A 23,746-nucleotide genomic window follows, 5' to 3' on the forward strand; every position below is an offset into this window, starting at 1 on the left:
TTAGCCAGCAAGAACTGGAAGAGCTGGCCGCCTTAAGTAAATATTACTTTTTAACAACGGCGACACAGGAGAACACACTAAAGGCAGTTTTGAAAGGTATCTTCAGAGAGCCAGGGAACCCCTGGTCGGCCATCCTCGAAGTAGCTAAGGTCCACCTCAATCTCGCAATAGATTCATGGAAACCTGAACACGTCAAATACTCTGCCATCAAAAATGCTATTAAAAAACAAGTGCGTGCGAGGTCACGGGAACTTGATCTGGAGTCGCTGGGAAGAAAAAACTTGCATGAGATTGTGTTCTTTGCATACTCGTGAGTCTTTGGCCCACCTCCTCTTCTGCTGCCCGGCCCTGCGTCCGGCCCGCAGTCTTTATCTTAGGCCATTACTAAGACAATCGGGCTTACGTACTGCAAAGGAGGGGATTATCCATCTTTACACCCTGTCCACGGTAAAGGATATGGCAGCCTTTGGAAAGTTCATCTTTCAAGCACGGGCAATGTTGATGACTTCTACTGGTCGGAGTATAGAGACTCCTGCCGGCCCATGAACTAGATAACCTGAACTTTTGAAATTTCCTTGATTTTAACTTTTGTAATGCTGTTATCTTGTACTTTGCTTTTATGTAATGGTTTTCAGTAACCAAACAATAAATATCATTCATTCATTCACTATTGATTAGTATCCCCTGGAAGAGAACCACTCTTATCTTAATGAAGTTGAAAGAAAGGTTCTTCAAAAGTTAATATCTGTAGCTCCCCAACACGCCTTAATGAAGTGATAGCAATCAGAAAGGCAACCTTCCAAGAAAGAAATTGTAATTTGCAATTGTGTAATGGCTCAAAAGGTGGACCCATAATCCTTGTGAGAACAATGTTAAGGTTCCAGACAGGTGCAGGTGGTATCCTAGGTGGAATTATTCTTTTAAGGCCTTCCATAAAGGCTTCAATTACTGGAACTTTAAATAAGGATAAATGTTGTCTGTTTTGCAGATATGCAGCTACTGCCATACGGTGTAGGGGAATAGATGTGTATGCTAAGCCAAATCGCTGTAGATGCAAAAGGTAACAAATAATATTTTGTATAGATGCATCTAACGGATCAATTGTGTTATTATTACAATATATAACAAACATTTTCCACTTTGCTGCATAACATGCTCAAGTGGTAGGTTTCCTTGCTTCTTTAAGAATTGTCATACAATATGGTTGTAGATTTAGGTATCCAAATTCTATGACTTCAGGAGCCAGATCGCTAGATTGGGCTCCTTACGGTTTGGATGTCTGATTTCTCCATGGTTCTGTGTGAGAAGGTTGGAAGTAAGATGCATCTTTTGGTGTGGAACCACTGACAGTTCTAGTAGTGTGGTGAACCTTGGTTGATGAGCCTACGTGGGAGCCACTAGAATCGGTGTGAGAGATGTGTGCCTGAGTTTCCGAACTAGAAATGGAAGGAGGGAGAGGCGGAAAAGCGTAAGCAAATATCCGTGACCAGTTCATCCATAGGACATCCCCTTTCGATAGATGTTGTGGGAATCTGGAGGCAAAGTTTGGGCATTCTGAGTTCTCCAGTGTGGCGGAGAGATCCATTTGTGGAAACCCCATTTTTGGAAGTATGGAAGGAGAACTTGGGGATGGAGTTCCTATTCATGTACTTTTTCACCGCGTCCTGCTGAGATCTGCAAATTGGTTGTTCATGCCTGGAAGATGTTCTGCCAGAAGAACAAGTTACTTACCTTCGGTAACGATATATCTGTAAGAAACAGTAGTTAGTATTAGATTCCTTACCTTAGAATATCCCCAGGCGTCAGTCTGGATCCGGAAACTTTTGCGTAGCAGTACCCCTGCGCGTCGGTAGGCGTCGTCTGCAGGCGTCCCCTGCGGCTCCGCGTCGTCGGCGTCGTGCGCCGTGATGACGTCGCTGGAGTATATAGACGCCGCCTCCGCGCGCTGACGTCAGTTCTTTGCACACAGCTTTTCCGCGCCAGAACACGCAGAGCCATGTGAGAACCAACACTGGTGCCATTTGAAACTAGGGCCCTGAAAGGGATGTCCTTAACCCTAGGTATCAGTTCGCAGAACGGGGAGGATGGGCGGGGCGGTAAGGAATCTAATACTAACTACTGTTTCTTACAGATATATCGTTACCGAAGGTAAGTAACTTGTTCATCTGAAAGAAACAGGTTAGTATTAGATTCCTTACCTTAGAATAGATACCCCAGCAATACCAACCCCGGTGGTGGGTCTGCGAACCAATACAACCTACACCAGAAAGTCCTGGAGGACCGAACGGCCAAAGAAGCCATCCCTCCGGACTTGACTGTCCAGGCAGTAGTGCCTCGCAAAGGTGTGCAGCGAGGCCCACGTGGCCGCCTGGCAAATGTCCTGCAAAGGGACTCCCCGGCCCAGGGCAGTAGTAGCCGCCGTGGCCCGAGTGGAATGGGCCCTCAGCCCAACAGGAGGCTCCTTCCGAGCCAAAGAGTAGCATGCTTTGATGCACAGGACGACCCACCGAGAGATGGTCCGTTTCTGTACCGCCCTTCCCTTCTTCTCACCCACGTAGCCAACAAACAGTTGGTCATCCACCCGGAACTGGCGTGTGCGATCCATATAGAATGAAAGCGCACGTTTTGGGTCCAGACGATGGAGCCGCTCTTCATCCTTTGAAGGATGCGGAGGCGGGAAGAAGGAGGGCAAGGTGATGGACTGCCCAATGTGAAAAGCAGAGACTACCTTGGGCAGGAAAGAAGGTCTAGTCCGAAGAACCACCTTATCGGGATGAACAGACAAGAAAGGAGGTTGAATAGAAAGAGCCTGGAGCTCACTCACTCTCCTGGCAGAGGTGATGGCTACCAGGAAGGCCGTCTTTAAGGTGAGAAGACGGAGAGGACAGGAATGAAGGGGCTCAAAGGGAGCGCACATCAGGAAAGTCAAAACCAGGTTCAAGTCCCACTGAGGCATCACGAACGGAGTTGGAGGATACATGTGCGTGATGCCTTTTAAGAATCTTAACACAATAGGGGACTTGAACAAAGATGGCTGATCAGGTAGCCTCAAGAAGGCGGAAAGGGCAGAAAGATAGCCCTTGATAGTGCCCAGAGCAGAGCCCTGCTGGGCAAGGGAAAGGAGGAAGAGGAGAACCTCAGACAGAGGGGCAGAAAGGGGATCCACAGCCTTCGCTGTGCACCATGCCACAAATCTGTTCCACCGGCAGGCGTATACCGACTTTGTGGAGGGACGCCTGGCTGCCAGAATGACATCACAGACTTCAGGAGGCAAGTCAAATGGCCTCAACTGTCGCCGCTCAATCTCCACGCATGGAGGTGGAGACTGGACAGGTTCGGGTGGAGGACCGTCCCCTGCTGCTGCGACAGAAGGTCCTCCTGAAGGGGCAGGCGGATCGAGGGACCGACTGTCATGCTGAGTAGCTCGGGATACCAGTACCTTCGAGCCCAGTCCGGAGCCACAAGGATAACTTGGGCCCGGTCGCGCCTGATCTTCTTCAGCACTCTGGGCAGAAGTGGTATAGGCGGAAAGGCGTACAACAGACCGCAACTCCACTCGCGCCGAAAGGCGTCGCCGAGCGAGTGCCGTCTTGGAAACTCCAACGCGCAGAACTGATGACATTGCGCGTTCTCTTCTGTGGCGAATAGATCTAACCAAGGCTCTCCCCATTGCTGAAAGAGGCCTCTCGCCACATCCGAGTTCAGACGCCATTCGTGATCCACCGAGCACCGACGGCTGAGTTCGTCCGCCCTGGCGTTCAGAGAACCTGCCAGGTGTTGAACCGTCAGAGTCACGCCCTGACGTTCCAGCCATTGCCAGAGGCGCAGAGCCTCTTGGCAAAGGGTCCACGACCCCACACCGCCCTGTTTGTTGCAGTACCACATGGCGGTGGTGTTGTCCGTGAACACCTGCACTACACTCCCGTTGACAAAGGGGAGGAATGCCTTCAGTGCTAGGCGAATCGCCCGCAGCTCCAACATGTTGATATGGAGCCGGGACTCCGCCGGAGACCAGAGGCCTCTGATCTCCGCCTCTCCCAAGTGGCCACCCCAGCCTTGGAGGGACGCGTCCGTCACAACCACGTGCTCCGGTTGGGGAAGGGAGAGGGATCTGCCCCTGACCCAATCGCGGTCTGTAAGCCACCACTGCAACTGTCTCGCAGTGCCCTCCGAGATCAGGACATGGTCGGATAGATTGCCCTGATGCTGGGCCCACTGAAACTTCAGGTCCCACTGCAGAGCCCGCATCCGCCATCTGGCGTGATGCACCAGAAGGATGCAGGAGGCCATCAGCCCCAGAAGCCGCAGCGTCAACCTGACCGAAACCCGGGATAACGGCTGAAAGATGGGAATCAGAGCCTGAATATCCCGGACCCGCCGTTCCGGAGGATAAACCCGAAACTGCGCCGAGTCGAGAACCGCTCCGATGAAAAGGAGCTTTTGAGAGGGACACAGGTGTGATTTCGGCACATTGATGGAAAACCCCAGCTCGTGCAGGAGGTCTGCCGTCATCTGAAGGTGGTGGACGACTGTCTGGGGCGAGCCCGCCTTCAACAGCCAGTCGTCGAGGTAGGGGAAGACTGAAACCCCTAACCGGCGCAGATGAGCTGCGACCACCGCCATCACTTTCGTGAACACCCGTGGGGCGCTGGTAAGGCCGAATGGGAGCACGATAAACTGAAAGTGCTCGTGGCCTACCGTGAACCGCAGGTAACGCCGGTGGGCCGGCAGGACGGGGATGTGAAAGTACGCATCCTGCAAGTCCAACGCTACCATCCAGTCTTGTGGGTCTAGAGCAGCCAAGACCTGAGCCAAAGTCAACATCTTGAACTTCTCCTTCCGGAGGAAGCCGTTGACGTTCCGTAGATCCAAGATAGGACGCAGGCCTCCCTTGTCCTTCTTGGGTACCAGAAAGTAGTGGGAGTAGCAACCACACCCTACTTCTGGCCCAGGAACGCGCTCGATGGCCCCCTTGGCCAAGAGGGCCGTAACTTCCTCCTGCAGAAGTGTCAAGTGGTCCCCCGACACACGGTGGTTCTGCGGTAGCATGGCTGGAGGAGTGGACTCGAAGGGGAGGGCATAGCCCCTTCGGACAAGCTGCAGCACCCACCTGTCCGATGTTATCGCGCGCCAGCGGGAGTGGTGATGGCGAACCCTGCCACCCACTGGCGTCACGTGAGCCCGAAAGCTCGGACTAGGAAGGCTTGGATGCCGCAGCGGAGGGAGGCGTGGACTGACCACGACGCTGGCCTCTACCGCCACCACGGCGGAAACCACGGGCGCCACCGCGCTGGGGAGCGCTCTGCGCCGCGTGGCTGGCAGCACGTGTGGGACCTCCTCTCCCTTGGCCACGAAAGGGCCGAAACGAACCCGTCTGCTGGCGCTGGGTCTGGGTCGAGAGACCCAAGGACTTGGCCGTGACCCTGGAGTCCTTGAAGCGCTCCAGCGCGTGGTCCGCTTTGTCACCAAATAGGCGACTGCCATCAAATGGCATGTCCATAAGTGTATTTTGGACGTCTGGTGAGAAGTTGGCAGATCTCAGCCAGGCATGGCGACGAATCGCCACCGTAGTGGACATGGCCCGTCCCAGGGAGTCCGTGGTGTCCAGACCACAACGGATCGAGTACCGCGCCGCATCCCGGCCTTCAACAAAGGCCCGGGTGAGCTTGTCCCGCACTTCCTGGGGGCATTGCGGCAAACACTCCTCGACCGTATCCCACAGGGAGTGGGTGTAGCGGCCCAAGAGGCACGCGGTGTTACAAGACCGCAGTCCAGCACTCAAAGAGGAAAACACTTTTTTTCCAAATTGGTCGTACCTCTTTGATTCCCGGTCGGGCGGAGCCGACGGAAATGCGGACTGTGAAGTGGAGGCCTGGATCACCAGACCCTCCGGGGAGGGATGGGTGGACAAGAAGGCAGGGTCGTCCGCGCAGGGACGGTGACGCCTGGCAACGTTCCGGTCAACCGGCGCACCAGAGGCGGGCCTGGACCAGGTGCCCAGAAGGACATCCGTCAGGGCCTCATTAAACGGCAGCAGAGGCTCCTGGGGGCATGACTGCGGTTTAAAAACTTCCGTCAGGATATTCGGTTTGACCTTCGCGACGGGGAGCTCAAGGTGTAAGGCCTTGGCAGCCCTCATCAGGACCACCGAATAGGCAGCACCCGCCTCGGACGCCACAGGGGACGGAGAGACAAACCCAGGGTTGGGCGACTCGTCCAGGCCACTGGCATCACCCAGATCACCTACCCAGTCCACATCGTACTGGCAGGCACGGGATAGAGGGTCCTCAGACCCCTCCCAACCCTCTCCATACTCCTCCTCGTCATACCCATATTCTGGGTCGACGATATAGACATCGGGGTCAACGGGCCCCATCGGCGTCGGGTCCGGCGTCGGCCGACGCCGGTCCGGCTCCGAGTCCGGAGTCGGGGAGGAAAGGGGGGTGGCGCCGCGCGGCGTCGGTGCCGGGGACCCGACGCCGGCCGGAGCCGACGGCGGAGTCGCTGCACCACGCGGGGGCGGTACCACGGGCTGGCCCACAGGAACCGACGCCGGAGAGGCCGGGAGACCAGCCGGCGACGAACCAGAGGGAACCAGCGGCGCCGGGGCCGGAGCCACCGGCGGCGCCGGGGCAGGAGCACCCGAACCGCTCGGGCCCCCAGACGGGACCGACGGGCCCGCAGGCGCCGAAGGCCCCGCCGGAGAAGACCTCGCCCTCATAGCAATGAGGAAGGCCTCGATCTCCTCACGCGACGCGCCTTCCCCAGGGACCGACAGGTGTGGGGTAGACGGCGTCGGCGACCCATGCGGGACCGCGGGGGTGGGGTCACCCGAGCCCCCGGCCGCAGCACGCGGGCGTCGGGGGGAGTCGGGGGTGCGATGGCGACGCCCCGACTTCTTGTGCTTACCTGACGAGCCGGAGGAATGGTGGCGACTCCCGGAGCGCCCATGGCGGCTCCGCGACCGCTCCCTCGACCGCTCCCTCGACCTCCGACCGGACCGGGACCGCTCTCGACGCGGGGCCGACAACCGGAGCTCGAGAAGCTTGCGGGACCGCTCCCGCCTAGCTTTTCCAGTCAAGGCCCGACAGTCGACGCAGGACTCCACGTCGTGGTCCGCGCCCAGACACCGGAGGCAGAGTCGATGGTGGTCGGTGACCGACATCAGGCGGTCGCACTCGTCACAACTCTTGAAACCGGGCATCCTACCGGCACCGTAAAGATCAATCAGTTAACAAAAAACTTGGTCAAAAGACCGGAGTACTGCTCTTCGGATCTGCGCTAACTGGCGCGGAAAAAAGAAGAACTGACGTCAGCGCGCGGAGGCGGCGTCTATATACTCCAGCGACGTCATCACGGCGCACGACGCCGACGACGCGGAGCCGCAGGGGACGCCTGCAGACGACGCCTACCGACGCGCAGGGGTACTGCTACGCAAAAGTTTCCGGATCCAGACTGACGCCTGGGGATATTCTAAGGTAAGGAATCTAATACTAACCTGTTTCTTTCAGATGATTAATTTTGTGGTATATTGCCAACGCCAAATGGTCTGAGAGAGGCGTGACCACTGTAGAGAGTGTCCCCCCCTGTTTTTGTGCATAGCGGTCATATTGTCTGCCCTGACTAAGACAACTTTCCCTACAAGATGAGGCTGATAAATTGCTAATAGCTCCAAGTGATTGATGTGGAGACTTTTGTGCTTAGCATTCTATAAACCCGGACTTGTTAAATGCTGAAGATGGGCACCCCAACCTGTGAGAGATGCATCTGCTGTTAGTACAGCTTTGTGGAATCGGGTCGATAAGGGGCCACCATTTTGGTTTTGTGTGTTCCAGCACTGCAGAGAGTGATGAGTGCAGCTGTCTACCAACACTAGATCTGTTAATTGACCCTGTGATGGAATCCACTGATGTGCTAAGAATTCCAGTAGAGGACGCATGTGTAATCTTGCATGAGGCACTATTACAATGCATGATGTCATCACCCCTAACAGCTGCATGAAAATGTTTACTGTTAGTTATTGATTGTTTTGAAACTACAGTGGTAAAAGGTGGAACGTTTTGAATTCTGGCTGTACTGGGAGAGGCTAGAGCTGTGTGAGTGTTTATCATTGCTCCCAGATATGGTTGCAGTTGTGAAGTTGGAAATGGGACTTTTGTGCATTGTCTGTAAATCCCAATTGAGGAAGGAGGTTTATGGTGGCTTGAGTGTGCTGGAGAAACCTTTGCTGTGTGTTGGCTTTGATGAGCCAAATGTCCAGATATGGAAAGAAATGAATTTGTTGTCTTCTTAAATGTGCTGCTACTACCGCCAGACATTTTGTAAATACTCTGGGTGCAAGAGTCACTCCGAATGGGAGTACTTTGAACTGATAGTAATTTCCGGCTATCATAAATCTAAAATATTTGCGATGTGTAGGGTGTACAATAATATGGAAGTATGCTTCCTTTAAGTCTAGTGTGGACATAAAGTAGCCTTGTTGACGAAGTGGAAGCACTTGTTGAAGGGTAACCATATGGAAGTGTTCTGACAGTATGTATAGGTTTAACATTCTGAGATCTAAGATTGGTCTTAAAAACCCATCCTTTTTGAGGATAAGGAAGTTAAGTGAGTAAACTCCTGATCCTTGATAATGTAATAGAACTGGTTCTATAGCTTCTTTTGTTATAAGAGCTTGTACCTCTTGTTTGAGGAGCTGTTGGTGGAATATTAGGAGGATTGCTGGAAAGCTCCAGGCAATACCCATGTTGGATAATAGCTAAACCCCATTTTTCTGTTGTTATTGATTGCCAAATGGGAAGAAATTGTTGTAATCTTACCCCAACAGGTGATAAATGGTCCGAGAGAAGTACTCGCAAATCACTGCTGGTTATTGGATTGAGGGGTTCAGGTTCGAGTACCTCTACCTCTGCGCTTAAAATTGTTTCCTCGATAACCACCCTTGTAGAATCCTCTAGAGGGGGAAGATTGTGTTAGTGACTTATATGTAGTGTTAGTTTTGGAGCATCCTCTATAAAATCAGCGACGAAAGGAACCTCTGGTAGAAGGAGATTGAAGTGCTCCCAATTGTTTATCTGAAATTCGTTTTAATGCCAGAGAAATTTGGGACAGGGAGATTTTGAAGGGAGGGTGTAGCCGCTTTGAATGATCTTTGAAACCCATCTGTCCAACATGACGGATAATAAGCCTGGGAGGCAAAGGTGCATGCTGCCCTCACTCCTCAACCTGTCTAATAGGAAATGTGGGGGATAAACTAAAGCATCTTCGCTGCCGCAGGGAGGAAAGAATTGGATGACTGTTGGTCCTGCTGTCCCATGCCATGCCCGCCGCTACGAAAGACTGGGCTGTCTGCAGTACCAGTGACTGAGTGAGAAAGCTGATGCTGCTAATAGGCTTGAACCTGGAATAACCTCCGACCTTCATAATTTTATGGGGGAGAGGGGGGACTGTTTCATTGGCACCAATACCAAAAAATGTGCAGTGGCTTTGCTCTCTTTAAATCTCTTACATGCCAAGGCTGACATTTCTCAAGGAGTCTCTACCCACCGAAGGGTATATCCATTAGAGATGCATGCATATCACCAGAAAATCCAGTTGACCTTATCCAGGCATACCTCCTGAGCACAACACTGGCAAGGCAATGGATGGTATTGAGACCCTGAGATCTCACATACTTCGCTGAATCCTCTCCATCATGTGCTGTCTGATCCTTAGAGGCTCTGAGTTTCTTGAATAGGGTCAGAGTCAGAGCCACCAAGAGAATAAAGCCTCTGCTGATACTACGTTGCAGCAGAGGTACCAGATTGGGCTGCATGACAGGTTGAGCTTTTTCTCACGTAGCGTGACATTGGTCGAGCTCGGGCTGTCAGCTTGCAGTCCGACATTTTGGCAGCACTGAATCTTCCATCATCCTTGGTGGAGTCAGAATTAGTGTGATGGAGAAGTCTGAACCAGAGTCAGTGTGGTTAATGGGTCCCAAGGGAACAGATGGCATTGGGAAAAGAACCGCCAGCTGTACTTCGACTGGAGCCTTCCTGTGTTCTGTGGGGCTTAAAGGTGCACAAATGGGGCCAGAATAGCACTAAAGATATGCATAATGGCCTTCCTGTAGACCGTTATCTGCTACTGGTCAACAATGACCCAGGAAACTAGGAGCACGTAAGGACCAGGTAAGGAATCGGTTCTGAAACCAGAGACTTTGAAGGAAACTTCATTCAAAGCATCTTCTCTACCGAGCTAGAGCGGCAGACTTGGGGAGTTCCATTTTTTATTTTTTGTATTTGTATTTTAACATTGGCTTACCAGAACACTTCAAAAAGGACGTGGATCGCTCCCAAGAACAGTCTCATGAATGAGGACAAAATCGGTCCTGTAACTTGGAGCAATACCCGAGCTTCAACGACAACCACTTCTTGTGTTCTGCGATGTAGAGCTTTGCCTCCAGGACCTAGATCGCATCTTGGTGCACAAGGACACCCATGTAGCATGCCTAAAGAGTCAAAGCCGGAGCCCAGGCACCAAAGGTACACCTTGTGTGGTCCATGACTGCCATCTGCGTCCTGTTACAGATAAAGCGGTCCTAGACATCAATTTCCACACACAATGTTTGATATTATTTCAAAAACATTTTTCAATTCTTATTTACCATGCGAAATAAATCCTGCAATGAAGAATTTTGGAAACAAAAACACAAACACAATAGCCCAAAAACAAACAGATGTCCAGTATACACACAAAAGATTAGTTCAATCGTTTTAAAAGTAGAGGAAAGGAGACTCTACAGTTTATTCTCAATAAAAAGTTCCTCCTCAAGGTATAGTACATGAATATACAATCATTGCGAAACAAACGGGGTTACCAGGAAAAGAATAAAGTGCATAGAGTGAGAAATTCAGTGCTCGTGTAAAGGAGAGAAAGGACCAAGAGGTCAGGGGATGATGAATTACACAATTGTCATTGAGTCCAAGGCCAAGGTGGTCCTTGGTTTGGTTCACAAAAGAGAGAGAGCCTGCCCTCAATAGTTTTGCAAAGAAATGTCAATCTTTTTGTCTTTGCGACGGTCAATTCGCTCAGAGCTTCGTATCTTCAGAGGGGGTGAATGGGCAAGGGCGGAGGAGATGCAGGCTCAATGTGGGGGAGATTGTCGACGTTTCGACCCAAGGATATAAAGGGCAGTTTTTATCCTCATGGACGGGTCTTCATCAGGATGGGAAAGGTGAAGGGAAGGAGCTAAGTTACATTATATACATGTAACCCCAACAGAGTGGGCGGACACCTGTAACAAAATTTTTTTGAGGGCTCAGTATTTAAAACCAACAACATGAAGGTTTAGGACTGAAAGGACAGTACTCACAAGGCACTCACCCTTTAATGGTGTGCCACTTTTCCAAAAAATCAATTCGGTATTATGAAAGCCGTCCAAACGTACTCTCGAGTACAAGAGAGAGAATGAAAACACATTGCCATCAGTGCTGTGTTTCAATCAGACATGAAAAACGGACTGGACTGAGACAGTACTACATACAATGACATTACATAAAGAAGCGCTAGACCACGCTAGCAGCACTCACCCTCGCTGTGTAGGGCGACGGATGATAGTTGGTTAATTAGTCGAACAGTGTACACGCTGTGTCTGTAGACAATAATGTGTAGTTAGCTAAATGGATTACCATTCCAAAACGGAAGCTCAAGGATGCTTATTGCCAAAACATACCTCCTCAGTAGAACTGCGCGGCCTATCAATGGGGCTCTGTCTATCTGCGACTGCTGAGAGATGCTCAAACGGCGCCAAATTAAGCGGTGGACGCGACGGCAACGTGCGCGCCACTGAGACTCACGCTAGAGTCGGGCCGTTGCCTAGCAACATGCGTGGTGTGGAGAGAAGACAGACTCCAGGCGTCTCTGGCACAGTTTGAAGTGGTGGCATGATTCTTCAGCACACTCTCTAAAAGGGATGGAATTGCCGTAAGAATGATAACATTTGCAAGTGGAGCTTTGGGCCTGTGAGGGATGGCATGCAAAGAAAAGAACTTACCGCAGCACACAGAGGTGGCACTTGTGTGGCTCTGCTCCATCACTTTTGGGTCGATATAAAGCCAATGTGGAGCCACACAATGCCACCTGTCAGGGCGCAGGAGTATTGTTGCTGAAATTTTCCAAATCTAGTGTAGAGCCTTAGGATATTCTATTGATGAGGAATATGTGGTTAGAAGTATCTATCAGAATGCCACTAGCAGTTCTGTTGCCCCTGAGGTGGAATTGGGCTTCAACTGGCCCACACATTTGCACAGTGTCTCTAAAAGCTATCCCACGATAATACTGGTTGATAAAAGCTGAGATTGTAAAACTTGACAATGGCTTAAATTACCTCATACCGCAGCTGTAAGATCAAAGAAATTAAGAGGCATGAGTATAATCGAACCACGATCTTTATTGTATATCCCCGTATCTGTATACTTAAGAGATTTGTAAATGTCCTTCATAATGATTTTCCCACGGTTTTAATTCTGTCCATTGTTTTAATATTGTATTTATTGAATGTGATTTATATGTGTACTTTTATGATTTTAATTAATCGAATAAAGTGGTATTGACTTAACCTCATACAATTCTAAGATGGACATTTGGTAGAAAATAAGTAATATCCAGAAGATAAGAGCAACCAGTAAACTTTCCTCTACTGTTTGTATCTGTCCCCAAGGATGTTTATACCTTTCCACCTGGGAAGAGGAAGAAAGGTTCAAAAATGGTAAAGACATGACATTAAAACGAGAACTAACACAAGATGAATTAATTCCACCAGGAGACCTTGTGCATTAGAATTTTCTTTTAAGAGCTCGTAACAAAGATGAACCCTTGTAATATGTATAATTTCAGACAACAGATAGTTTATTGAAATACATACATTTTAAAGGCAGTGGTTTTGATCAATAAAGTTCAGCAGACTATAGCAGCTTACGACCATAGAGTGCTTTCAATCTACTAGTCCCACTTCTGCTGTTCAGATCCCCAGTCTGCCACGGACAACACACAAATAAATGCTGAGCCAATACTCCAAACTGCTTTCACAAAAGTTTGTGAATGAACTACGTAAGAAAGGTTCCATCTCTTGCAATACCCACCTGTCACCCCTTAAACTGCGTCCAACTGTCTCCTACCCCTACCTTATAAAGGATGTAATCAATACGGATTCCATGAGGAAAAGGCTCCAGCTCCTTTGGATTAGTAAAGCAGTTGTTGGGCAGCAATGTACAACCATTTTCTGAACCCTGGATAGAAGAATGCAAAAATCAGTAAAAACACTTGAATGTCAAAAAATTCTGCTATTCAGGCCATAGTCCCAAGCAAAACAGAAGGAAAATGCTACTTACCAGTATGCATCTGTTCTTGGCATGTAGAGCTGCAGAGTTGTACACTATGCATTATATCGCCACCTGGCGTTGGGCTCGGATGATTGCAGGTTGTTGTCTTCTTGGAAGAAGTCTTTGTAGTCACGAGATAGGTGACTCCTCCCTTGGAAAATACTGCGCATGGGCATCGGCTCCATCCTTAGATTGTTTTTCGCCATGATGGGAAATGATGGAGTTAGTAGAAGTAATGAAAGAAGGATGTCCATGCGTGTGCATCTAAGTAAGATGAAAAACTGGAACAGATACAAGTCCCGGGGAGGCGGGATGGCGTGTACAACTCTGCAGCTCTACATGCCAAGAACAGATGCATACTGGTAAGTAGCATTTTCCGTTCGAGGCATATGAGCTGCAGATTGCACACTATGCATTGATTGTGCAGCAGTGTCTCCCTTAGCGGTGGTTACCTGTATCCGTTGCAGTAGTTTGAAAGAGAGTTCTAAGGACAGCTTGGCCTACAGCAGCTTGCTGCTTTGCTCGCACATCAACACAATAGGGTTTGGTGAATGTGTGTGGTGTAGACCATGTTGCTGCCTTGCATATGTCCTCTAGGGGTATGTTTCCTAAGAAAGCCATAGAGGCTCCTAGTTTGTGAGTGGAGTGCGCTCTAGGAGGAACTGTTAATGTACGTTTAGCTTTAATATAGCATATTTGTATACACTTTACAATCCACCTTGCAATCCCACCTTTTGAGATGGGGCTGCCTTTGTGTGGAGGAGAGAAAGATACAAACAGTTGTTTTGTCTTTCGAATGGATTTAGTTCTATCTATATAGTATAAGAGAGCCCTCTTAACATCTAAAGTCCACATTTGTAAAGCGCACAATCACCCGTGAGGGTCTCTAGGCGCTGGGGGCCGTCGGGAAGATTAAGCGAGCTATTGCCCAGAGTCACATGGTGCTGGGCTAACCTGCCGCCGGAGCCGGGGATCGAACCGTGGTCCCCAGATTCCAGCGTCAGTCGCCCTGGCCGCGGCGCCACACCTCTCCTCTAATGTGTGTAAAGCCCTTTCCGCTACAGAGTCTGGGTTTTGGAAAAACACCGGTAACTCTACGGATTGATTTAGGTGAAAAGGAGTGATAACCTTTGGAAGGCATTTTGGATTAGATCTAAGAACCACTTTGTTAGGATGTATTTATTTGAAAAAATGGTTCTTGTATAGTGAAGGCTTGTATCTCACTTACTCTTCTGAGAGAAGTAATGGCCACAATGAAAGCTGTTTTCCATGTTAGGAATTGCAGTTCACATTTATGTAGCGGCTCAAAAGGGGGCCCCATGAGTCTTGTAAGGACAAGATTGAGGTTCCACACAGGAGAAGGTGGCAATCTGGGAGGGATTATTCTTTTTAATCCTTCCATGAATGCTTTGATCACAGGTACTCTGAAGAGAGACAGATGTTGCCTGTTTTGCAAATAGGCTGCAATTGCTGCAAGGTGCAGGCGTATGGAAGAATATGCCAAATTAGGTAGCAAATGATATTTTGGATGGAAGCATCCAGGGGATCAATTTGATTATTGTTGAAATAAATGGCAAATCTTTTTCATTTAGCGGCATAACACGCTCTGGTAGTGGGTCTCCTAGCCTCTTTAATGATGTTCATACAGTCTGGGGGTAGGTTTAGATAGCCAAACTCTAAGACTTCAGGAGCCAGATCGCCAAATTCAGTTGGTTTGGGTGTCTGATTTCTCCATGCTTCTGTGTTAACAGGGAGGGTGTGAGCCGTAGCTTTTGATGTGGAACTAGAGAGAGATCTAGTAGTGTGGTGAACCACGGTTGGCGTGCCCATGTGGGAGCTACTAGGATCAGTGTGAGAGACTGTTGTCTGAGCTTGCGCACTACTAATGGAATGAGTGGGAGAGGCGGAAAAGCGTACGCAAATCTGCCTGACCAGTTCATCCATATCGCATTGCCTTCACACAGTGGGTGTGGAAACCTGGCGGCGAAGGCTGGGCATTTTGCGTTTTCGTGTGTGACAAACAGATCTATGTGTGGGTGCCCCCACTTTTGGAAGAATGGCTGAAGAACTTGTGGATGTAGTTCCCATTCGTGAATCTGTTGTGACTGCCAACTTGACAGATCTGCTATCTGATTGTGAACTCCTGGAAGGTGTTCCGCTAACAGATAAATGTTTTGAGGAATGGCCCATCTCCAAATGTTCTGTGCAAGTTGGGACAATTGCAGAGTGTGTGTCCCCCCCCTGTTTTTGTATATAGTACATGGCTGTCATATTGTCAGTCCGGATTAGGACAGCTTTGTTTTGTACTTGAAGTTAAAAAGTCTTGAGTGCTAAGAATATTGCTAGCAGCTCTAGATGGTTGATATGGAGCAGTTTTTGTTGATTGGTCCATTGGCCCTGAGTTGTGTGATGTAAGAGATGAGCTCCCCAACATGTGAGGGATGCGTCTGTTGTGAGCACTACTTGTGGAACAGGCTCGAGGAACGGCCACCCCTTTGTCAAGTTTTTGGTGTTCCACCACTACAGAGAGCGATGCGTGCGGTTGTCTACCAACACCAGGTCTGTTAGTTGACCTTGAGCTTGGTTCCACTGTTGTGCTAGGCATTCTTGTAATGGGCGCATTTGCAATCGTGCGTGTGGTACTATGAAGTTGCAAGATGCCATCATGCCTATTAGTCTCATAAACACCCTGGCTTGCAGAGATTGCTGGTGTTGAAAAACAGTGACTAAGGCTTGAATGCTCTGTATCCTTGCTGGACTGGGATACGCTAGAGCTGTAGACGTGTTTATTGTAGCCCCTAGATACTGATGTACATGTGAAGGCTGCAGGTGCGACTTGGTGTAGTTTATTGTAAACCCTAAGTCGTGCAATGTTTGAATTGTCTGATGTGTGTGTTGAACACGCTGATTGAATGACTTGGCTTTTATGAGCCTGTCGTCCAGATAAGGGAAGACATGCATTTGTTGTCTTCTGAGATGTGCTGCTACCACTGCTAGGCACTTTGTGAATACTCTTGGCGCCGTTGTCACTCCGAATGGGAGGACTTTGAACTGGTAGTGTTGTCCTTCCAGTACAAACCTTAGATACTTTCTGTGGGAGGATGTATGGGGATATGGAAGTAGGCGTCCTATAGATCTAGTGTCCTAAGGAAGTCACCTTGTTGCAGCAGTGGAAGCACTTGTTGTAGAGTGATCATATGAAAATGATCTGATTGTATGTAATGGTTGAGGGGCCTGAGGTCGAGAATTGGCCTTAGTGTTCCGTCCTTTTTGGGAATTAGAAAGTACAGTGAGTAAACCCCTGTTCCTTGTTCTTCTAAAGGGACTATCTGAAAAGCATCTTTTTGTAGAAGTGATAGAACCTTCTGTTGAAGCAGAGTCAGATGGTCTGTAGACATTGGACGCTGCCTGTTAGGTATGTGTGGAGGGGTTGCTGTAAGTTCCAGGCGGTACAAAAGGGGGTGGTGATGGACGGAGCATCTGAACCAATCAAACACTCACACCCAGTCAAAAGATCTGGGTTTGATCCATCACCGTTCTTTAGTCCACTCTGCCACCCCAGTTCAGACATGGCTATATGCAAATCAGTCTGACCCTGTGCCTCAAGGGAACAGTCCAGCCCGAACTGCCAAGCCATGCCTTCCCTGGACCAGAAACAAGCTTCCGAGGACCGGTTTCTGGCATTACAGCCGTCTACAGCCCGGCTTGCTTGAATCCAGTGGCAAAGTGAGCAAGGGTCTCACATCTGAGCATACCCAGCCACACTTATGGCGGCTAAAGTATCCATCACCACCCCCTTTTGTAAGTTCCAGGCAGTAGCCATGTTGGATAGTCTGTCTTACCAACGTGTCTGTTGTAATGGAGTTCCAGACAGTTAGGCACTGTGTTAATCTGCCCCCTACAGGAGTGGAATGCTGTGGTGGGAGCAGAGGGAAGTCACTGTTTTGTGGCGGAAGAGGATCGGTTGTTATTGTTATCGCGACCTCTTCCTTTGTTATAATTGCCTCTGTATCCTCCTCTAAAGTATCCCTTGTTAGAGGATGTTTGGGATTTGAAAGATGTTGTAGTGTCTGCTCCAGTTTGTTTGGAGCCTCCTCTGTACGAGGAGCGACGAAAGGAGCTTCTAGATGGTGTGGACTGTAAAGCCCCCATATACTTTGGGGTGTCTGTATCTTTCTTCATTTTTTCCAGCGTAGTGTCTATTTCTGGGCCAAATAACTGGTTCTGATGAAATGGTTGGTTTAAAATGGTGGTTTGCACTTCTTGTTTAAACCCTGAAATGCGTAACCACGCATGTCTCCTGAGTATGACACTGGTGTTTACAGCTCTAGATGCTGTGTCTGCGACATCTAGCGCGCATTTTATTGAGGCATTGGATATTAATTTGCCTTCCTGTATAAGGTCATTTGCTTGATCCTTATACTGATCTGGTAGGTGCTCAAGTAGTTTTTCTAATTGGTCATAATGATCCCTATCGTAACGAGAGAGGAGGGCTTGTGTATTTACTATACACCAGATGTTTGTAGCTAGTGCAGCTATTCTCTTACATGACGCGTCAATTACTTTTGATTCTTTGTCAGGTGGGGGTGCTTCGCCAGAAGTTTGAGAGTTTGCCCTCTTCCTAGCATTGGCCACAACTAATGAGTCTAGTGGCAGATGTTCTTTAATGTAGACGGGATCTGTGGGTGCTGGTCTATATTTTTTCTCGATTCTAGGGTTTAATATTCTAGAGCGTACAGGGTCTTTAAATACCTCTGGAGCGTGTTTTATAACCCCCTTGATCATGGGAAGAATTTGAGCAGACCGTTCAGACTGCTCAAAGGTATCTAGGAGAAAATCCTCTTCTATGCTATCGAATGCATAGGGACTCCATGGTAAACAGCAGCTCTGTTTAACAGCTGAACAAAACCAATGTTATCTTCCGGAGGGGAAGGCTTTGATGGGTATGACTGAGGTTCAGGGATGTCAGGCACATTTTGTGGGTTTGTAAAATCCCATATAGGTACATTTTTGGGGTTTGAAAAATCCCATACACCCTCATCTACCTGGTATGCATCAGGGTCTTGCATGTCCTCCCCTCCACCCAAATTGTATTCATCATCATTCTGCTGTGGGGAATGTGATGATAACGGAGAATGTACAGGAGAGATTTGAGGCGATATGTGAGGAGGAACAGGAGAAGGAGAGAACGGTATAGGAGAGGAAGGGTGCATTGGAGATGTTGCACAGTCCTTCTTTTTGGCAGGAACCCCAGGTGTGGGTGGTGCATCTGCTGGTCTCTTGTGAGGTGTAGCACCTACATGACCTATTTTTGGGTCTATGTAGGCGTCGATTTATTCGCTTCCAGAGGAGGATGTCGTGTGTCTTTAGCCTTGGGAGGTGTTATAACGTCCTGTGGCATATTTTTTGGTACCGAAGGTGTTGTTTTCGGCTTTGTAGGCATGTTCGAGAATTTGCACACCTCGGAATCGGGCATTGAGTTATTCGGCGTCGAAGGTGTAGAAGTAGACGGCTTCAGAGCCGGTGCTTCTTTCGGTACCGGTACGTCTTTATGTTTCGGTGCCGGTACTGGTTTAGGCTTTGATGCCGACGGGTCTTTTGGCTTCGGTGCCGAAGGGTCTTCTGGCTTTGGCGCCGAGGCGTCTTTATTTTTTGGTGCCCATGGAAGAGGCTTGCTCGGTGTTGCAGGGCTTTTGAAGCAGGTATTCGGTCTCGACTGGGCCCTGTGGGCGGATTGCTGACCTTTGCCTTCGGTTTGGGCAGAATATGTGGTGCAGGGGCAGTAGTACTCACGCGCTGACCCGATGGAATGGAGTCATCTGAGTCGTCTCCTCAGATACGATCTGGAGATAAGGTGAGTCTTCTTCGGGAACATGGGGAACCTCTTCGTCGAAGATGTCTTCCGGTACTGGAGCTGATCTCCTCATTTCGTGTTGAGGTGCTCTCCGATCCCGGATGGATTTCTTTGATCGGAAGGATACACAAGCTGTGCAGGTTGACAAGTGTTCCGGTGATAGACAAAGGTAGCATACCTCGTGGTGGTCGCTATGTGGAAACTTTGCTTGACATACCGGGCATCTCTTGAACGAAGTTCTTACTATGTGGTGTAGGCCGCACGGTGTCGATAGACCTAACGGCCCACTTCGATGACCGGAATGGAAACGATGGTGTGGAAAAGTGTTGTAGTCGATGACGAAGGTAGTTATTGGAAGTTTGTGTGAGTTCTGCGCTTCGAAGTTGCAGAAAAGTGTTTTTCTAGCCGGAGCGGAGAAACTTTCATCCGAACCCAATGGCGGAAAAAACAATCTAAGGATGGAGCCGATGCCCATGCACAGTATTGTCCAAGGGAGTAGTCCCCTATCTCGTGACTACAAAGACTTCTTCCAAGAAGACAACAACCTGCAATCATCCGAGCCCAACACCAGGTGGCGATCTAATGCAGAGTGTACAATCTGCAGCTCATATGCCTCTAACACCTCTTTCCCCCACAGAGGCATGTACTAGTCATGCAAGCATGCATCAAACACTCTCACAGTTATGGTCCCAGCAATGCTCCCTGAAGGTTTCCCGATTATCTAAATTTTACGTTGTTCTAGAAAACTGTGCCACAATAAACAACTCTTTCAGTTGCACTCTTGTATACAACTCATTTAGGCACTGGGTCCTTACAAAATTTCCACCGACTCTCCCAATATTTGTTGAAGATGGCAGAGAAGGACAAGTTATCTATGCTCCTCCTACAGGACCACTTTGCTACATTTCATAGAGCAGTTCACTCTTATTTCACCAACTTAAAATTACTATAGGTCCACATACAACATCCCTAGTATTTTGAGTGCAGCATGCTTCTAGCTCAAATAATTTAAAAGATACTAAGTGCTGCACTTGTTTCCACGTAGTGGCAGGATTTTAACTAAGGTTAACTAGTCAGCTTTATCTTGTTGATTGCGGTATTCAGGTGTTAGTTAGTTATAATGAGGTGCTATGCTGCTCGCGCACAAACACATATTACATTGCTGTGAAAATAACAATATGAACCTACCAAAGACTGTTCCTTATAATTTTCCAATTCTTGTTCCCTTATTTTGCCAACCCTGGCGCTTCATTCCAGTGGTCTGGACCTTAGCCAGGATCAAATGTAGCCTTTCCATGGTCAACCATTTCTAGTCTAGTTTCTCATTAAGTTTGAGTTGTAGATAGGTAATTTCCAGAAAAGTATATATGAGTACTATGGAAAAACTATAAGCCTACTAGCCCTCTAGTGTGCTTGCTGGTCCAGTCCAGCCTGCCACCACAGATGAGTTTTTGATCCCCTAGGAGGTGAGGGCAGTGTGTGTGCTGTCGGCCTCCCATGGGTTTACATTAGGAACACCCCTCCCTCCCCCCCCATGGGTGAGAAAAGATATGCCATGTTTGGAATGTGGGTGAACTGCGAATATTAAATACTGCACAATGGTGAACGCAGGTTTATTTTCACCATTGTAAGAAATGTCCCTTTTAAAATGTCACCCTGTCTGTGTGTCTCTGTCGTCCAGCTCCCAGCTCTTGGCGGGAAGCCTGGCAGACAGTGTGCTCTACACCTCCCCCAAAACCAGTTGGGACTGGTTTCCCCAGAGAGCCTTCTAGAAGGTTCTAGCCCTTTCTGGTAGGTAGGGTGAGAGGGGTATATATAGGGAGCCTGTGCCTCCATGTGACAGACTGTACATGGACTTTAATTGAGAGGGGACACTCTGCAAGGAGGTACCGCCGCAAGGGCCTGTGTGGTGGCCCCTGTGCTCACCTGTACCCCTCCGCTGTTCACCGGGCCAGTGAGAGCCCTTCACTGGAATAAAGACTGCTATGCCAGGAGGAGTGCCACTGTATGGGAGTTGACCGTTTCTAGGAACTGCTGTCCTGTACTGATGAGTGCCCACTGTCTGCTGATCTTGCACAGCCTTGCCTGCCTGCTCTCCTGAGCGCTAACATCTGTCTGCCTGGACTCCAAAGAGGTGAGGAGCGTGGGCGCTACTTTACTCAGTGGGACCCTGGGACTGTGAGCCATCTAGCGCCTCGTGATCGCTGCCTCTAGCACCTGCCCAGGCGAAGAAGGTGTGTGGGTCCTGCAGCGCGTGCTGCCAGGGAGAGCTGGTTGTTTTAAAAGTACAGCGGGAGCCCAACCCGAAATGTTTCCGCCTTCGCGGGTGCCCACCCTGCGTTATTGCCACCTTTGTTTATTTGAAACAAGCGAGTGCCAACCCCGCAATCATACCAGAAGGAGCGGGTGTCTACCCCGCCGTGTGCTACAGTGTAACGGGAGCCTACCCCAGTGAGTGTCTTTATTTGAAGGCGGGATCCCACCCCGCACTTCTAAACTGCCCGAAGTCACCACCGCGCCCGGGCCGAGAACGAGGAGGAAGCCGCTTCGATCGCAGCAATCAAGAAGTCAGGCCGGGTGACGCTGCACTGTGGGCTGGGCTCCCGGACGGAGAGGGAAGCCCCGCAAGACTAGACCGGCAGCGGGAAGTCCGGAGCCTCGCGAGCTCCTGATCGAAGTCCCGGGTCCCGGGGGGGGGACCCGGGTGAAGCCAGAAGAGAGGCTGCTGTTGGCGGGACCCCTGTGAGTAGAGGGGAAGCCTGCGCGAGTGCTGGGCTGGTCAGAGTCCCGACGTGACGGCTGGAGGAAGACGTCCACAGAGGTCCTGGCAGAGCGGGGGATGGTCAAGACACACCGGTGCCTGTCCCCTGCCTGAAGGAGCCTGGTGACCAGCAGAGGCCTCAAGAGGAGTACCGGTGAGTGGGGCTCAGGCTTTACTGTTGAGGGTGGAGTTGGGGCACATTGTTGGTGCCCTCCCTCCTGTGGCCGCACTGAGGGTCCCGTGGTGCCCGTGCTGGTTTCACAGCTGCCCTGCGAGAGCGCAGGGAGTTGCTACGTTGGGGGCCACAATACTTTGATTATCGAGTCCCAGAGGGGGGCTCCAGCTTTACCGGCCCTGATTGTACAGTACACAGCTGCCCTGCCGGACAGGGGACAGCTGCACCTAATTGGCAATTGTTGGTTTGGGAGTCCAAGTGGGCTTCTTCGGCTCGTATAGTGCCATTGCTGTTTTGGGCCTTATCCCCAGCTCCCCCGTGAGTGCGCAGGCATCTGCAACGCATTGGGGTCATTGGATTACTCAGGAGGAAAGAGAGAGGAGTGAGAGACCCTCCTGCCCTAGCACTTTGCGCACCTTTGTTTTCGCTTCCCTTGCAGCCAGCTCTGGCTTTGGGGGACATAGGGCATTTGAGCCCCTGAGAGGCCAGTGGGACTGGGGGCCAGTTTGAGAGTGTTGTGCCCCCGATTGGGGCGAACTGCGTTTATGCTGGCGAGGCCTATTGCCCCATATTATTTCTTGCGTAATATGGTTGCATAATGCATTTGTACCTAGGATGATGCCTAATGCTTTTCCCAAAGGTTTGCAGCGCTGATTTTAGGCCTATTGTGTTTCTGCGAAAGAGCTGCCACATGCTAATGTGTTTATGCCCTGCCAATGCCTACTGCAGATGTTCCGGCCTAATGGTTTCATGCCACCCAGATGACACATGCTAATGTGTTTCTATGCCTAATACTAATATGGTGGGGTTTTATGTTCACGCCAAATGCGTATGGCAGTAGCGCTACGTGCATGGTCCTGCCAGAAGATACTGGCTGTTACCCAGTTGTTGCTGATGTACTTTATGCCCCAGCATGATTTAGGGTTAAGGCAGGTATGCAAATGATAATGCTTATGCCAAATGAGGAGCTTCAGGTGTTTATGCAAATGTGACGCATACTGATAAAATGTGTAATGTGTTTTAAAGCCTAAGGGTTTCCATGCATACTGTTTTGCTAAGGGAGTGTGCCTAATGTTCACATGTTCCTGCCCACTCTGATCTAGGCTAATGTGATGATGCTAAGTTCATTATTCGAGCCGTATGGATGGACTGATTACACTTATTATTGCTTATGGACTTCCATGTATTCTCGGACTGGTGATGGTTCTGGCAGCGGCCCGATTGGCCCTGCGTTGCAAATAGTCCCCCTATGAATTGCTACCCAGTGCCAGCTGGCACGGTAGACCTGTACCTGTGATTGCATTCTAATGTGTTTTACCTAATACACAAGTTATTTTACATGCAACCTGGTGTGGAGTCTCTTTTTGTAGTGTGCCTAGTGTGTCGCTTGTGAGTGGCTGCGCGGATGCTTTACACAATGCTCCTGGTTTAGCCTACCTGCTCCGCACCACGCTATCCCGTTTCTAACATTGGTGGCAGCGGTGGGATAGGGCTTGTGTTTGCGCACTACCACAGTGACAACTGGTTGCACTGCAAATGGTGCACTTAGAATAATCACAGATTTGGGGATTGTTTTTCTGATAATCGTTCCTCCT

General features: G+C 49.6%; 1 protein-coding gene across 1 annotated transcript in view; it reads right to left on the reverse strand.

The window, feature by feature from the left end:
* The window catches only part of SMPD2 (sphingomyelin phosphodiesterase 2), a 178,693-nt gene that overhangs the window by 31,413 nt on the left and 123,534 nt on the right, over positions 1-23,746 (reverse strand). Inside the window, exon 9 of the mRNA XM_078644323.1 lies at positions 13,164-13,268. Coding sequence (XP_078500449.1) covers positions 13,164-13,268 — 105 coding nt within the window. The remainder of the gene's footprint in view (positions 1-13,163; positions 13,269-23,746) is intronic.

The sequence above is a fragment of the Lissotriton helveticus genome, chromosome 5_1, assembly GCF_964261635.1.
Source record: "Lissotriton helveticus chromosome 5_1, aLisHel1.1, whole genome shotgun sequence".
Classification (NCBI taxonomy): Eukaryota; Metazoa; Chordata; class Amphibia; order Caudata; family Salamandridae; genus Lissotriton; species Lissotriton helveticus.